The 18,024-nt window shown below is 48.7% G+C and overlaps 1 protein-coding gene across 1 annotated transcript in view; it reads left to right on the top strand.

Annotated features, from left to right (window-relative positions):
• Positions 1-16,933: 16,933 nt before the first annotated feature.
• The window catches only part of pthlha (parathyroid hormone-like hormone a), a gene marked incomplete at its 3' end in the record, with an annotated part of 6,706 nt that continues 5,615 nt past the window's right edge, over positions 16,934-18,024 (top strand). Inside the window, exons 1-2 of the mRNA XM_084486325.1 lie at positions 16,934-16,983; positions 17,477-17,598. Of these exons, the coding sequence (XP_084342451.1) occupies positions 17,492-17,598 (107 nt within the window). The 5' untranslated portion in view covers positions 16,934-16,983; positions 17,477-17,491. The remainder of the gene's footprint in view (positions 16,984-17,476; positions 17,599-18,024) is intronic.

Genomic DNA, 18,024 nt, shown 5'->3' with positions numbered 1-18,024 from the left:
ACAGTACACTCTCATGTACCACGACACTTAATCAACAGCGATGGGACAGGCACAGGGCCCCGAGGGAGGGTTGAAGTCTCCCCTCAGACTTCATCAGGGCCTCGAGGGAGGGATGAAGTCTCCTCTCAGACTTCGTCCTCGGTTCCCCCCCCCCCCCCCCCCCCCCCGAACGGCTGAGTTTCCCTTTGAGCGCCGACGTCTCGGGGCGGAGAGCAGGCCGATGTGAACCTCAACCTCTGTTCTTTCCCACCCGTCGTCGCCGTCTTCGGTGGACGGAACGATGGCACGCGTCCGTCGGGGCGGGGGGGGGCGGTGGACGTCTGTCTGGCGGTGGCACGGGCTGTTGGAGAGTCACAACATCACCTGGGATCAAACCACATAGAGAGAGGGAGAGAGAGAGGGGGAGAGAGAGAGAGAGAGAGAGAGAGAGATGGAGAGAGAGAGAGAGAGAGATGGAGAGAGAGAGAGAGAGAGATATGGAGAGAGATGGAAAGAGAGAGAGAGATGGAGAGAGAGAGAGAGAGAGAGAGAGAGAGAGAGATGGAGAGAGATGGAAAGAGAGAGAGAGATATGGAGAGAGATGGAGAGAGAGAGAGAGAGAGATGGAGAGAGAGATGGAGAGAGAGAGAGAGACAGAGAGAGAGAGAGAGAGAGAGGGGGCATTGCACTTAGGTGATTGGCACGACAAACGTCGACAAGGTGACGCCGCCTGCCGCGGTGTGTCGGCCAGATGACATCATGAGTGACATCACTCCGGAACACGGCCAATCAGAAAGGGCTCCTGAGGCAACCTCGCTTTCCGAAACCGCTCAACTATTTCCACTTTTTCCACTTTTAATGCGGTTTGTTAGGTGTAAAAACAAGGCTATACTAAATCGCATCATGTTAACAAGCTAACAACGAGCTAAAGGTAGCTGAAAGAGGCTTCGTTTGTAGCCTCGCCGTGCGCTCCGCTTGAGCTGCAATTAAAAACTGGAAAACTGGATCAAATATTTTCACGCCAACATTTTACTGAGCCTCATTTGTCCGATTCATCGCAACCCCAAATGTTTATAAGTTTTTATGTTTATAGCATAGCTTCCCTGAAAAGGTCAACATTTATTCTTGGTTTTAGGAGACGTCTGGGTTCCTTTCCTCAAGCGCTACCGGCCACGACACAACTCCAAGAACAACAATAGCAGCAGACTTCTATCTCTGGACGGGAACGACGAGTTCGGGGGTTTCGGAACATGCAGCGGGCCGTCGGTCGGAGAAGGGGGGGGGGGGGTGCTGGTTTGCAGGGAGGGCCTTTCTGTCCCCGTGTCTGAAGTCCTGAAGTCCTGAGATCGAGGGGGGATCCACCGAGGAGGCGAGAGCGTGCGTCAGCGAAGAGGAACATTTTGTTTTTTAATGCCCTGGCTCGGTGGCGGGGGCGGCCATCGCGGCGGTCGCTGGGAGCTGTGAAGAACGGCTCACCACAGCCGCGCCCGGCAGCAGATAAAGCCACTGGGCCGCGCTGCCACAGAGCCGCAGATCTGTCTGACTGTACTACACCCCTCTCACCACCCCCACCAGCAGCACCAGCACCACCAGCAGCAGCAGCAGCACCACCCCACCCCCCCCACCACCACCACCACCAGCACCCAAACAGCACTGCCAAGCCTGCTCTGTTATTATGGTATTATCCAATCCACCATGTCTGGCCTGGGGGGGAATACCCCCTCACAACCTAGCCCCCCCCCCCCCCCAAACACACCCCCACATTTTCAACATGCCGTGTCCCCCCCCCACCCCCCCCTCCAAATTTCTCCCCCTCCACCCCAAATTTCCCCCTCCTCCACACACGCACACACACATACACACACACATACGCACACACCACCACCACATTGGGGTCAGATACTGTGGCGTGAAATACATGCGTTGACAATTAAGACTTTGCGATGACAGTGATCGATGAAGACACTTCTATTTTGAATGACTGAATGACTGAATGATAGACTAGCCCATTAATTAACCACACTGAAGGTGATAATTGCATTTGTTGTTAGTTAGTTAGTTGTCAGTGTCAATTAATACCTTCATTCATACAGTAGTTGATGAAGCAGTATATTAAAAACTTTTTTTTTAGTTTTTCTCACCACCTCTGAATATAAAGTAATGATTCATTCACTGTAATGCCCTAGTGAAATAAATATATGTATATATATATATATATATATATTCACTTCAAATTCATTCATTTATTTATATATTTATTTTATTTATTTATTTATTTATTTAATATATGTGTGTGAGTGTGTGGATTTATGAGTGTGTACATTCTGTTTTTTATTTTTATAATTCTGTATAAATGGCCCATCCATCTTCCATCCTAAACTCCATGTATAAAGTCCAGCCGAGGAGAGACAGTAGATCATTGAACACAAGTGGAGCTCTGGCCGGCTGCAGACTCATTTTCCGACGTCCGACCTCAGTCTAGCCACCGCCCACACGAACTGCAGTCAGGGCCGCACTCACAGAAACACATATTTCAACATTTCCTCGGACAATTAAAGCTTTAAAAGAAGAAAAAAAAAAACGCTAAACACAAACCCATAATTCCTCCCAGTGCTGGCAACGCCACAAATAAAAAAAAAAGCATGTGAACAAATTTCACCACTCGGAGACGTAAAATCAACTCTGACATCGGCACTTAAGGCGACTCAGGTTCCTTTAGAATCTCTCAAGCATCCCCCCTTTGAAGCGTCGCTCGCCTCCTCACAGCTCAGACCCGCATCGCAGCGGTGCGCGTGTGATGTTGTCCCGCTGTTGTCGTTGTTGTTTTATTTTGCAATTGGCCCACGCGACTTTCCATGCGCGAAAGGTGTCTCGGGGCATGAGGCTCCAGCAAGAATGTGTAATTCCACCTCCTTTTCTTCCACTGCTTTGCGCTACAGTAACGCTGGGACGGCCAAGCGGCGGGGACTTTCTCTTTTTTCTTTCTCCCGCGGAGGAGGAGGAGGAGGAGGGGGAGGAGGTGGTGGAGGAGGAGGAGGAGGAGGCGGGCGCCAGTGAAAATTGGAGTTTCCAGTTAAAAGAGAGAGCGAGCGCTTTCTCCAAAGGGCGACTAATGAACCTCTCTCCAGCTCCGCAGCACACATGTAGGTGATTGGAGAGACCCTGCAGGAACGGATCGATTATTGAGGGCTGTGTGTGTGTGTGCGTGTGCGTGTGCGCGTGCGTGTGCGTGTGTGTGCGTGTGTGTGCGTGCGTGTGCGTGTGAGTGTGTGTGTGTGTGTGCGTGCGTGTGTGTGATGCCAACTCCTGAGTCAGACCAATTACAGTAAGACACCAACTCCCCCCTTCCACCCCCCCCCCCCCCCCCACCCCAACTGATTTTGGTACCCTCGGATTAATCAGTTACCCCGAGTTACAAAGACTGTGGACCAATACGAAAAATGCTCCCCCCCCCCCAAAAAAAGGAAAGAAAGACGCAAAGTGAGACAAGCCAACAGAGTTTATATTCCTGCCCTGCCGAGCCGTCTGCCTGGCTTCTCATGAAATGCTTTCAGTTGGATTCAATTGGCTCCGATTCCCCGTTGACTCGCTGCCACACAAAGCAAATCAGACAGATCATGCGGCTATTAATAGCGCAAGAAAATAGCACTTACTAATAACAGACACCACAAAGCCACATGTTGACATACGTACCAGAGTGCATGTGCGTTATATGTATGTGTGTGTGTGTGTGTGTGAGTGTGGGTGCCTGGGTGTATGTGTATGTGTGTGGTATTTGTGTCTGTGTGTGTGTGTCTGGGTGGGTGTGTGCATGTGTACGTGTGTGTTGGTTGGCTGGGTGTCTGTCTAGAAAGATAGTGTGTCTGTGTGTGTTTGTGTGTACGTATGTATATGTGTGTACGTCGGTATGTGTGGGTGGGTGTGGAAAGTGTCTGTCTAGAAAGATAGATTGTGTGGTGTGTGTGTGTGTGTCTGTGTGTGTGTCATGAGGGGCACGATGTATGTATATTTGTGGTGTATATTTTATAAGAGCAGACATCATATTTTAGATTGACGGTTCTACAATATCAAGGAAACATGTGTTAATATGTCCCCATTGGACAACTTACCTAAACAAGGCATTGGTTTAAATTTCTCTATGGAGTGAATGGTGTATTTTTATTTACATACACGATTTACATTCAAGTAAAAGAACCACGTCTCTCCATAAAGATAAAAAGACAGCAACCGTTGCCACATTTTCCATTACTCCATTTAAGTGGTGTCAGAGCAGCATCAAAGTCCCCTCAAACAGATCTCAGTGTGTACATCAAAATGTACCCGTCTGGTTAAGGGAACCCTCACCCTTTAAAAAGCAGACACCAAGATGAGCTTTCTTTGTTACATAAACTTAATTGACACAAGCTAGCGGTTGAAGTGCTAACTAGCGTTAAAAGTAATATCCAGTGTTTACAGTGCAAGCTTGCGCTTGAGGTGTTGGCTAGCATTGGTTTTAAAAGTCAAATTTAATTTTGATGCGACTAATTTGATCTAAATTCAATCACAGGATATTATATTGTAATATAAGCTGCAGCATGTGTGATGAATTTGCTAATTGGAAATTAGCAAGTTCCTGTGCCTTTCCTTTGAAGGTTTAGATGTGATTACTGCCTCAATCACATGCATAGTTTCATGGTTAAGGCAGTGAAGCTAAAAAAACTAGGCCTTTTCTTATATAACATATTTTTTTACTTTTTTTATTAGAATCAAACCAAAACAGTTCAAAATAAGTTTGTATCAAGCGCATTAGACTAATCATTAAGTAATTAATGGGCCATTTAATTAGTCAGTGTAGCACTTATAATGAATGTTTTGGATTTTTCGTAACCCTTTCAGAATGCTCGATCTCTTACACATAATGCAATTTCCTCGTCTAATTGTTTTGATTCATGGGCATAACTTACATTAATGAGCACTGAGCTACTATTTGCCACTAGTGTCAACTCATATAAAAACATGGAAACTATTGTTTATCCTCATAAAATGCAGAGGACAAAACCACTGCATCGAGATTTTCAGATTAATGTTCAGTAGTTATAGATTCTTTACGGACATGTTATCTTTTGCACATTGGGCCGACGCTTTCCATATCCACTTACATCCCGAGAAACGATAGAAAAATACTATTTTCCCCACCCCCAAAAAAGACATTACGACATTTTAAAAGAACATGCCACTAAATCGTCTCTTCACAAAGAAAAACCCAAAATAAAAGCCCCCATTGGGTTCCCAGTTGGATTGCATAATTTACGACAGCTAAAAACAGCCGCGGCGTTTCTTCCTCAGCGGTCCGTGGAGTATCTCTCAGCGTGCGTGTGTACATGAACTCGTAGCGTTGACAGTAACCGCCCCCGGGCACTCTCCGGATCCTTCATTATGAACACTCCTTTACATTTATGTTGGTTAATTGGTGACTAATAGATTCCAAGAAAAAGAAAAAAAAAAAAAAAAAAAACATAACAACTTCCCTCGAGATTTTATGTTCTCTGACACCCGCGCTAAAAATAGCCCGCCATGTATGGCCGGTTTATGCCCATGTCTCCTATTAATAATCCTCTCAGCGAGTGCGAAGGAAAATGACCGGGCCTCCGCCCTTGGCAATCGAGACAGGCTCTATCCCCCATATCCAATAGGTCCGTTCGCCCGGGCATAAATCTACGGAACAACGGAACCGTGGTGCCGTGCAGACGGAGAACCAGACCCGGAGAGGAGCAGATCGGTTCAGAGCCTCTGGCACGGTGGCCGCCGACGTCTCAGCCTGCTAGGAGCATCTTAGGGTTTTATGAAGGGGCCACACACACACACACACACACTCACTCCAGTCCATCCCCACCCTGCCCAAGGCCATTATGTAACACGGGTGTGTACGTAGGACCAGGCCAACACAGGTCAGAATGCAAAGCGGCGCCCTACTTTGTTGAACCACTTTACATTTACGGCATTTGGAAGACGCTTTTATCAAAAGCGACTTACTGTAAGTACATTTGTCCTAAGAAAGTAAAGAAAGTGAAACTTTCCATTGGAACTGTCTGATTTCATTCAGGGTCTAGTGTGTATTAGTGTCCTTTTGTTCAACGCCAGTGTTAATGCTTTGCTTGTGGTGGGGCCCCGTCTGCATCTCCTCCCTCTAACCTTCTTAATTCCCTTAAAACATCAATTGACTCGATACCGTTTGTGTTCATTGTTTACGAGGTCGCCCCCCCACACGGTCGGGCACAATGGGGGTTCTCAGAGCTGATCCGCTTTAAGTCCGGACAGATGTGGAGGACGACATTACCGCCTACCTGGGTAAGATGAACCAGGATGTCCTTAACCTTCACGGTAGGGATCAAAGGCTCCTTGTTACCTCCACCCATCACCCCCCCCCCCCCCACCCCCACCCCCACCCCCGGTCCGGACGTCTGAAGACCTTCTCGGCCCCCTCCGGTGGGAAGGAAACATCAGTCAAGTGGTCCACGGCGTTAAGAAGAAGAAGACAACAACCTCTGGGCGTTTTAAGTGACTGAAGTCTTGTCCGAGGACGTTTTTATGTTCCAGTAAGACGGCTGGAATGTGAGGCGAGGTCCAGGAGGGGTAGATGAAGGGGGAACGGTCCTGGAGGCAGCTGGCGGCGGGCGGCCCGGGGGCCTGGGGGAACACCGGACCACACAGCGTGGATCTGCACCGGCTCTGGAGGGGTCGTCACACCGGCATGTGGTAAAAGTGCTGCAGCTGAGGTGCTAAGCTAAGCTAAGCTATGCCACGTTTGTGAGGGTGTGACGTGGCATCGCGGCGTTGGATCCACGAAATGTTAGTATAATGTTTATAAAACAAGGGCCGTTGAATTGATGTAGAAATTAGGCATTTTAGGCAAAGTTGTTTCGATGGTTTCAGCAAAACTTATTTCACTGCTCAATGGTCAGATCTGTGGGCAAATACACAAACTGCGGTCATTTTCGCATGTTTTATTAACATTAATATCGGCAAACGTAGACACCCTTGACCTATAGCTTCTAGCTCCGGCACATCTGACTTGCGAAAGGAAAAAGAAAATGAGAAAAGTTTTCCAAAAACTTGCTCGCCTCCCCGAACAGCGAGAAGTGCGATCGACGCCATGAAACGCACCATTGTGCGGCAGCAGCAGCAGCAGCATTGTCATGGGATACGGAGACCGCTCCTGTGTTGACCCACCGCGTCAGCCTCACCCAGCCGTTGGTACAGGAGAACAGGGGTGGGGGGGGCGGGGGGGTAGGTGGTGAGTAATTTGACAGATATGAGGCTGAACAGACTCACCAAGAGGCACCGGGGGTCGGTATCATATTCTCCGCTCTGTGTTGAGAAGAGAAATGAAGCCTAATTGTTAGATTAGTGCAATTAGAGGGGTGAGTGCGGCTGCCGTGGAAACCATAGACCAATAGATGGCTGGATACGATATGCAGTTAAGGGGGTAATTTGGGATCCGTTAATGAGATGATTGAGGCTCTTACCTTTCCCTGAGACAACGTGATAACGTTGTTCTCTGGCGCTTATTGTCGTTGACAGGAAAGCCTCATAGAACAGGGATTGTTCCAAAGGGAATCACAGCTTTGAACGTACCTGGAATTGATTAATGTCTTCTGTGGTAAATTACTTTTCAAATTACTGTTTGGCAGCAGCCATTATACCGTACCACTTTTTCACTCATTATAAGATAAGATAAACATCAATTAGCTTAGGAGGTAATTTCAGCCGTGAATGCAAGTGTTTCTAGGCATGCAGAAATCCTTTTTATACAAGGATCCATTTTTTAGAGCACGTACACTCATAAAAAAAGAAGTCTCAGTCTTTAGAAGCCTTTATTCATCAATATATGGCAGTGGTTAGGCTTCTCGCTTAAGGACCCAGAACCTTTCATGTGGAACTCAAACTCCCATAACCACTAGACTAGACTATCTAGAGCCCTTACCATCAGACTCTGGATCAGACCCTGAACCAAGATACACTGAGCAACACAACATACAGCCTCATAAACATTCATAAACACAGCACTTACATACATACTGTACATATATACACACAAACACAAGGTACACTGAGCAACACAACATACAGCCTCATAAACATCCATAAACACAGCACTTACATACATACATACAAACAAACACAATGTACACTGAGCAGCACTACAACCAGCTTCATAAACATTCATAAACACAGCACATATAATCCTACTGTTGCGGATCCAACAGTGCTGTCAGAGCTGCTGAGGTGCTGTGACGTCAACAGACCCCAGGAACCGGGGGAGGAGTCCTCTGACTCAGAAGGAGTCTCGTTCTGCCAGTCAGGAGCACAGGGGGGGGTCTGACGGTTGATCCGCGGTGCAGAAACCCCAACACGAACCCCCAGATTTTTTACTAAACATAGAGAAACCAACCTCAGGCCAGACGAGACACACGCATGGAAACTAGAGAGCGAGAGAGAGGGAGAGTGGAGAGAGAGAGAGAGAGAGGGAGAGAGAGAGAGAGAGAGAGAGAGAGAGAGAGAGAGAGAGAGGGAGAGAGAGGGAGAACGAGAGAGAGAGAGAGGAGAGAGGAGAGAGAGAGAGTGGAGAGAGAGGGAGGGAGATAGAGTGAGAGAGAGAGTGTAGAGAGGGCGTGTGAAAGAGTGCGCGCTAAAGAGTTGGAGCGCAAGATTAGGAGGGACGCTACGCAAACAGCGGTGGCAGTGAAGGCAGCCGACCACTGGTCCCCCCACCACTACCACCCCCACCATCGCCACCATTACCATAACCACCACCACCACCCCCACTGCTTTCTAAAGCTACCATTTCTCTCTCCTTATCCCCCTCATGTCTGGTTAGCATGGGAGGGTGGGGGGGGGACGACAGCCATTACTTAATACAGCGTGATCCAAAAAAAGATGGGACAGACCGTAAACTGAGACAGAAACACAGACGACGTGACCCAGACGCTGTAACTGTTGTTTTTCCTAGCGGGCGTCTAAATGATAACGTGAATCTGCCCAAGTCAACGTTGGCGGCTGTTTCTGAGAGCTGGCTGCGCCTGGCCTCTGAGGTGGGACAGTCTTGTGTTTTCGGTGCGATACCTCAGTGACGTGCATCTTCTCGAACGAGGAAGATGATAATAATGAAGTAATGAAGCGTCTGCACCGACGACCACTGGGTCTAAAACATTAGACCCACAAAAAGTCCAAAACTTCCCCCGCCGGTGCCACTGCCTGGTCACTGATTTACAAAGGATTACATGTGTTTGTGTATGTTGTTTGTTTTTCTGGGTATTAAAGTGTGAATGTTTCAGTGTTAGCGTGTCTGTGACTAATCGACACCCTTGCCATGTTTGATGGTATAGTGTGTGTCATGTTTTCATGTGTGTATTTGATGTGTATTTGTGTAAGTCTGTGTGTGACTGTGAGTCATTTACAAGTGTGAGTGTGTGTGTGTGTGTGTGTGTGTGTGTGTGTGTGTATGTGTGTGTGTGTGTGTGTGTGTGTGTGTGTGTGTGTGTGGGCACATGCACATTATCTGGTCTTTGTATGTGTGTGGTTGTGGGCACACAAGTGTGGGTGTGTGTGTGTGTCTGTGTGTGTGTGCGTGTGTGTGTGTGTGTGTGTGTGTGTGTGTGTGTGTGTGTGTGTGCGCACACACACGCACACTCGTGTCTGTGGTGGTCTTTGTATGTGTCTTTGTGTGTGGTTGTGGGCACACGCTCACGCGCCCGCGTGTGTGTCCTGCCCCACATGCACCACATGAGTGTGTGTGCGTGTGTGTGTGTACGTGTGTGTGTGTGTGTGTGTGTGTGTGTGTGTGTGTGCGTGTGTGTCAATTTCCTTCATGGGAATGGGCGAGGGAGGATAAATAACAAAGGAAAAGCAAGTGGGAGGAGGCAGGAGATAGTGCGAGCGAGCAAGAGAGCGAGTGAGTAAGAGAGAGAGAGAGAGAGAGAGCTTCCGTCGTCTAATTACACATGCAGTCCACGGCGTGTGCTGCCGTGATGCTTGTGATGAGGATGATGATGATGATGATGACCGACCCGTGATGTCAGAGGGAGGGCCCCCAAGTCTCCTCTTTTTATACCGGTTCCCAAACTCCTACCAACTCCACATCAGGCACAGGACGCCTCAGCCGGACTCCGGAGGCTACCCCCTAAGTGTCTCTGCTGTCCCCTTTAGTGTCTTTTTGCTCTTTCGGTGGGTGTCGGTGTGTGTTTGTGTGTGTTGTGAGTGTGTATGTGTGAGTGTGTGCGTGTGCGTGTTCCTCTGCTAGATCTGAGGAAGGTATTGCCAGAGTCGTTTCCACTGAGTGATCCAGTGAGAAAGAGTTTTTAGTTTTCTTTGGAGACGACCCACATTGGATTGGTGATTGTACTGCTGAGAGAACGACGGAGGGAGGACGCCATCTCTTTCAGGTGAGCAGAGGGGTTTCTGGGAAATGGGGGAACCGACTTTGGGTTCGTTGGGTCGTCGGCTTGAGCTGGATGTGTGCTGGCGTGTCTGGTTGGGTGTTTATTTGTGTATTTCTTGGATACATATATAGAAAGGATTGAGTCGATTGGAAATCAGAGAAGGACAGCCCAACTGATTCCAAATGAGTCACGTTTTGCTTTTTAGCTAGTTTCTTTTCCATTCTTCATAGATTTACTTAATGAATCGTTCTGTTTACAATGGGGAGGGGTAAGGTCGGTAAAGTGTCAGTATTAAATCTTTACATTCTTCATTACATCTAAAGACCTTCATTTGAATGATGCTGTGTCACTCAGCATCGTGACACAGTAACAGATGTACTAAAGGTAGGAAGCAAGAAGTTTCAGGGCATACCAAAGTCATGTGTCTTCCCAATGCACAGCAAATGAGAACACCTCCAAACCGCCATCTATCTACACTCCCCTCTCTCTCTCTCTCTCTCTCTCTCTCTCTCTCTCTCTCTCTCTCTCTCTCTCTCTCTCTCCCCTGGCAGCTAAGTGCTAACCATAATCAGAGCTAATTGGGAGCAGGGACTCCATTGCCTCTGTGAGATCCAAGTGTGACACACCACTGGGTTATGTACACCTAAGCCAGGGTCATCTGATCCAGAGACAGACAGGCAGACAGACAGACAGACAGACAGACAGACAGACAGACAGACAGACAGGCAGGCAGACAGGCTGACAGACAGACAGGCAGTAACATTTACAGTACATGTACACCAAATCCAGTGTCCTCTGATCCAGAGTCAGGCAGACAGACACACAGACAGGCAGGCAGGCAGGCAGACAGGCAGCCAGACGGACAGGCAGTAACATTGACAGTACATGTACACCAAATTCAGTAATCGGATCCAGAGATAGACACACTGGCAGACAGACACACTGGCAGACAGACACACTGGCTGACAGACATTCTGGCAGACACACAGGCTGACAGACAGGCATTCACAGACTCTGATCCGTCAGGTCCTGAGTCGTTGGGTGCTCCTCCACACCCTGGGGTGCACGTGCTCATAAGGCACCCTCACCCTGTGGGGGTGCAGAAGATAAACGACCTGACACCAGGAGGGGATGCCTCTGGGTTCAGCGGGGATCACCTGTGAAGGGATGAATGATTGAGGTGGTTACGTTGACTCAGACTTGGGTCGCACTTGGGTTGGTTGTTTTATATACCTCAAAGTCTTTGTATCATTACGTCATGAGAAGGAACGTAGACGCGATTTTTCTAAAGAATATTTGTTTTATTTGTTTTTACTGTTATTTTTGGATTTAGTATATCCTAATCTTAATCTAAGTTTATTTCACAACGCCGCAACTGTTCGTTTCTTTGTTTGATTTTCATCAATTCCAAATCGCCCAAAAATGAGTGATTTGTGACTTGTTTTCCAGTAATTACGAACAAACGGTTTTGAACCAAAGGTCATCTTTAACGATGTCGCCGGGTCAACCCCTGGTCACAGGGTGAAACTTGCATAGAGAAAAAGCCGAACGACCCTGAAGGTATTCAGAAAATGTGAGTGCATGGAGGAATCTCATGTCTCTGAGGGATTATTCCCCCGTGGTCACACAGCCGTAGTAAGCAGGCATTTCTGCGGTGCTGCTTGTGGCGGTGGCTGTGTGTGTGTGTAGTGCAATGTGGACAAAATATTACCAAAGAAAAGGGGGAGGCAGGGAGAGGGAGAGAAGAGAGAAAGAAGAGGAGATAGCGAGAGTTTGACTTTCGACAGCCGCTCGTAAAACGTGACGGCATTCGGTCAGGAAGTGAACGATTGAAATTCTTCATCTCTCCCTCCACTGTCTTGAGGCCGTGCCAGAAAAACAGCCGAAAACACACCCTGTAGCTTCATCCAAAATACTGTATCCACTGTTCAAACATGTCACCACCAAGATATCCCAGGGCCAGAGGTAAGCCAGGGGTTCAACTGAGAGAGAGAGAGAGAGAGAGAGAGAGAGAGAGAGAGAGAGAGAGAGAGAGAGAGAGAGAGAGAGAGAGAGAGAGAGAGAGAGAGAGAGAGAACGAGAGAGAGAGAGAGAGAGAGTAAATGAGTGAGAGAGAAAACGAGCGAGAGAGAGAGAGAGAGAGCAAAAGATAGAGAGAGAGAGAGAGAGAGAGAGAGCAAAAAAAGAGAGCGAGAGGGAGCAAAAGAGAGAGAGAGAGCAAAAGAGCGAGCGTGGGGGGGGGGGGCCACCCCTGAGATGGATAATGGTCGGTGCATTTAGGGTGGAGGTGCGAGCCTCATCCAGACTCCAGCGTAGAGCAATCCCCCCCCCGCCCCATCCATCATCCGAACCCACCCCACCCCGGTCCCCGTCTCGGTGTCCCTCTCACTCTCCCCGTCACTTCAACACTGATCCCTCTGCTTAACGTATCATTCCTTTAATTGGTTGATGTTTCACTGGGTCGCCATGGCGACGCTTCTATGCGGTGCGAGAAAAAAAAAAAAAAAAGGCAGGAAAGGGGAAAAAAAACAAAAATCCGACGACGACAATTTAAGATTACTTTTTTTAATAACTTTTTTTTCTGGGGGAGTTGCCGCGCTCCACCGCCGTAGCATTGACGCACCATAAGGGTTCAGGTCTGTTAATGTTTTACGGTCAGAGTCGCCCGGCAGCGACTGGTGTGTTACGTGTTATTCATGTAGAATGAACACGGAGCCCGGGCGCACTGAGATCAGAGTCTTACCGGGGGAGTTACCCCCTCCAGGGACGACCTTACCGGGTGGTAGAATTAGCACTTAGGGTAAGGGGAGGGTAAGGGAAGGGGGGGGGGGGGTGGAGGTAACAGTGCTAGCCTTTGTGAGGGGGAATTGTTTTCAGAGGTAAGGGAGAGAAGGTGGGAGAGGAGGGGAGAGCGAAGATGAAGCCGGCAGATTAAAGCAGACTTTTTGTTTTGTGTGTGCTGCGCTCTGCCAAGACGCGGCAATTTTCTGTGAATCTAAAACAGCTTTCCTGGCTCCGGACCCGTGTGGCGTTTGGCTGCCAGGAAAGACTGATTTTTTTTACTTTTATTTTTTCTTAAACTTCTTCTTCTACTTCTGCTGCCTCGTCTTCTTTTTTTTCTTTTTTTTTTTACCTGTTTACGCCCAGGTAAAGTGAGTAGCATCCCACACACAGTGGAATCTTTTGAGAGAGGTTTTCTTGTTTTTTTTTTCTCTCCGCTTTTAAAACATCCAAACTCCAGCCCGGAGGACATGGCTAGGGCGGTCTCAACGCTAATACGAGCCACTTGCAGGGTTTCCCCCGTACAGGTTTACGGCCCCCTCAGATCCTCCACCTCAGGCCCCCAGATGTGGACGCCAACCTGCACCACCACCACCACCACGAGTCATTCACCCACTTAGCGAGAGGCAGAAGAAGAATGCGTCCATTGTGTGTGTCTTTAAGTAACCTTTAAGTGGCAAGCCACTATTATGGGACATAATAAAGGACATGCCATGAGAACTCTGGAAGTCGCCGTGCCAGGAGGTATGGGAAGGGGGAGGGAAAAAAAGTGTAATTGGTTAAATTGAAAACATAGTTTGAATGTATTTGGCTCGGGCGACCGGCGGTGAGTCACAAACGCGGGGAAGACCCGATAAATATCTACATCCGCGCAGGAGCGCGAGTTATGTACGCATATAGGATTTCCTTTCATGGCAGACTTTGTCGTCCCCCTTTCACAAACGCTGGACGCCGTTAGGGAACACATTTACACGGCCTTGGAACGCTTGTTTCGGAGGCAGTCGTCTGGGCCGACCTTTGACCTTTCGTTCGTCCTCCTCTTGCGAGCAGCGACAAGGCGCTCAGATCATCTATCACGAGAAGGAACGATCACAAGGGGAAAAGAAAGAAGGCATCGAATAAAAAGGAAATCTGTCTTCATGTATCGCATCAGGCGAACACGGCCAGAAGGGAAGTCTGATCAATACGATTAGAGCGATTTGGCTCCTCGGTAGCGCTAATACCACCGCGGCTTGGTCTCTGAGAGCTTCCATTGGCCGAGCCACGGAGGACTCAGCAGTAAGCCGATCTATTGAATGAGGTTTATTGCTGCCTTCTGCTCGATTTTCCCCTTCAAACTCGCCCCAAAACAAACGTCGACCCGAGGTTTTTTTTTTTCTCTGTTTTTAACGGGGTCCAGTCGCAGAGAGCGAGGTCCTGCCGTGTGTTTCCCACTGTTAACATTTGCAGTAAGTCAGTCACGTCGTTGTGGTGCGGGCTCCGGCGCTCTGATGGACGGGCTGAAACATCAGCAATGCATTCCAGCTGCGGGGGCCTCGGTCCCGCGGGGGGCCCGCACCGTTCGGCACACGAACGGAGCGAGATCACTGGATTCACGCGATGGGGGTCGTCCTCCGTATCTATCTGAGTTATCAGCTATGAAATCAGTTGTGGGTGGAAAGCGGGGGGGGCTTTTATACCACATCATAGGTCATTCAGTAGGACGACGATTCAATGATTCAACACATCTTGATCGACCAAGACGCATGTTTTTTTTCATATTGGACAGCAAACTCACACACAACAGCCTGGCACCGAATTGCTTACTTCAAGTTGAACTGATCCCCGTCGTTTCATCTGCAGATTATGACTGATCACAGGCCAAAAGCACCACCTATGTTTTTCGACAGAGCCTAGCATGCGGGGGTCTGTACGTACACGTCGGGAGAGACTCTCGTCTTTCCCATTGGCCGCGGCCACCGCCGGCAACAACCGGCCCGACAAGTCAGGCTAAAGAGAGTGCCGGAGAACGTTACGAACCCGCCGGCGACTCACGAGGGCTGTTGCTGATGTGTCGACACGCGCCGCTGAAAGGCGAGGGGGAGCACCAGAGACCCGTTTACAGCTGACACTTAAAGCCCAACAATGGCCCACAGTACGTCACTCTGTCTGACGGGGGCGCCCCGCGCGTCACGGCGCGTCACCGCACGCCAGGACGTGGAGTGACGCACCACTGGCCTGTTTCGGTGCCAAGTGGAAAACCCTCTGACTGCGCTCGCCAAAGCCGGCCCCCAGGTCATCATAAAACACGAGGGCACCTATTAAATAATCGCTTTTGATAAAGTACGATTTTTTTTTTTTCTTCGGAAAGGTTGGTCTATTAAATGCCGTTTTGTTTAAATCCTTGCGTCTTAGCGCTCTGCGATGTATCTTAAAGTGGTTCTGCACGCTTCACCCCAGCACCGCTTTGGAGTGTAAAGAATGCTTCTACTTATCACCCGAAGGCGTTTTTGTTGGGGTGTCAGCAGTCGCACCCGGAGGATGGGAATATTTAACGCACGCACACACACACACACACACACACAGACACGTGAACACACACTCACAACTCCAAGGGTTTGCAATCAGTCAGGCTTACACTTACACTGTTGCTTGGGCGCCACCTACCTGCCAAACTTATACGTCCCTTCTTTAGGAAAAGAATGAGAAGAAAAAAACACAACAGCCTCTGTCTCTCTCACGTAGTCCTCTTACTGCTAAAGAGGAGCCAGCAACGGTGCTTAGCACGCACACGCAAGCACATAGACACACACACACACACACACACACACACACACACACACATAGGAGAGAGCTTCTCACAAAGCAGGAGGTGGGGGGACAGAGGCATCCTAAGGGCCCTGCCCCTCACGATAAGCCCTCCTCCTCTAGCACACACACACATAGCACACATGGCACACACACACACACTCTCTCTCTCTCTCTCTCTCTCTCTCTCTCTCTCTCTCTCTCTCTATCTCACACACACACACACACACTTGTGCACACACATGTATCTACACACATGCATACACATACACACACACACACTCTCTCTGTCTCAAACACACACACTCATACATAATGCACACACACACACACACAGACACACGCACATACACAAACTCAGACAGCATGCAGCAAACTTTCCCATCAGCGCCAGTGGTTGATCTTCCCGGGCCGCTCCCACTCAACCAGTTGCTGTAGCAGCCCTGGTGTGTGTGTGTGTATGTGTGTGTGTGTGTGTGTGTGTGTGTGTGTGACGGAGGAGGTCAGCCTCCCAGCTACTCAGAGAACTTCCAAAGAACCTTCGTCTCCTCCTCCTCCTCCTCTTCAGAACAGGACAAGAAGCCGCCGAACGCACACCTGGTCTGGGAGACGAGGACCATCGCTGTGCCGCTCGCCTCAGACCCGAACCTCAACCTCCAACTCCAACCGCCTTTTTTTTTAAACGTTTTTTGTTCTTTATTCGTCTTTTTTTTTTCTTTTTGCTTCATTCTTCTCAGGATCGTTGGCGTTTTGGGGTTTGTTTTCGTGGTTTTTGAGTTCACTTTGGGACATTATTGAAGGAGGAGAAGAGAGATGAAGTTCAGTTGAACGGACTGAAGACAAGTCGAGAACAAGAAAGAACAACTTTTGGATATTTTATTCTTTTTCCCTTTGCCCGTGTTATTTCTTAAGAGCCAGGACACTAATAACACTGGATAGAAGAAAAAACAACTTCTTCAGTCTTCATACTTTTTTTTGTGTCTTGTCATTTGCATGACAGACCCATCTGCCTGGGAAAGTAAGTTCAGGCTGTTTTCTCACATGGCCGGTTTGGTTTTCTGTTGGCTTTTGTTGTGGCAAATTGGGCTCCATGGAATTTGTGTATTCCCCCGAAACATGTTGGATTGGTTTGAGTTCAATTAAGGCTGTGGTCTCTCCGTCTATGTTGGCATGACTGCGTCTGTCTGCTGGGTAATAGCATGAAGCTGGGTATGCTAATCATTTCAACTGAAGCTCAAACAAACACTTACACAGTGTGTAGGGAGATACCGGCCAGGAATAACAGGAGCCTGTTTGGGTTAGCATTTTTTTCTTCTTCTCAAAAAGAGAAGCGAGAAGTTAAAATGTTTTTTCTCTCAAACGCTTTTTCACCACCACCACCATGTAGGTTGACACACACACACAAGGCTCTCAGACGCCAACGTCGAGTGTGGAAGGTCGGTCCGTTTGAGTCACCGTCGCTGACCTGTCTGACCTTTCCCCCCCCCCCACCCCCCCTCCTCTCGCTACAGAAACCTGGTCCCAAGATGTTCTGCTCCAGGAGAGCTCTACAACAATGGTGCTTCTCGCTGTTCCTGCTCTGTTCGCCGGTGCCTCACTACGGACGGCCCATTGACGCCCTGAGCAACAGAATGTAAGTCCTCGTCCCCGTGAGAAGACTCTGGCTTTACTGATGTGTTTGTTTACCTGCCTGCTGTTGTGTGATTAACGACGTCCCCGCTTGTGGAAAACACACATGACTCAAATAGTATACAACATTGTGGGGACATCGCACGGTCCCCACAAAGCATGCTTTTTCAATGAATACGGTTCACACACTCTTAAGACAGTGCAGGAGTGTGGGTGGGGAATCCTTATGAATAACAAACGAATGAAATAAATAAAGTACTGTGTTTATAAAAAACAAGATTGGGATACGTTTGAGGGGGGGGGGGTTCAGAAGTTGGCTCTGTTCATGTACACACACGAGTGGCCGCGCTCGGTGGGCGAGCGAACGGCTTGCCTCTAATAGCACGGAAAATGTGTTCATTTGTGGGACGTGCCGGCAGCTGTTTTGATA

This window comes from Micromesistius poutassou (assembly GCF_964030765.1).
Source record: "Micromesistius poutassou genome assembly, chromosome: 22".
Taxonomy (NCBI): domain Eukaryota; kingdom Metazoa; phylum Chordata; class Actinopteri; order Gadiformes; family Gadidae; genus Micromesistius; species Micromesistius poutassou.
Note: the sequence above shows the minus strand (reverse complement) of the source record. Positions and strands in the feature narration are given on the sequence as shown.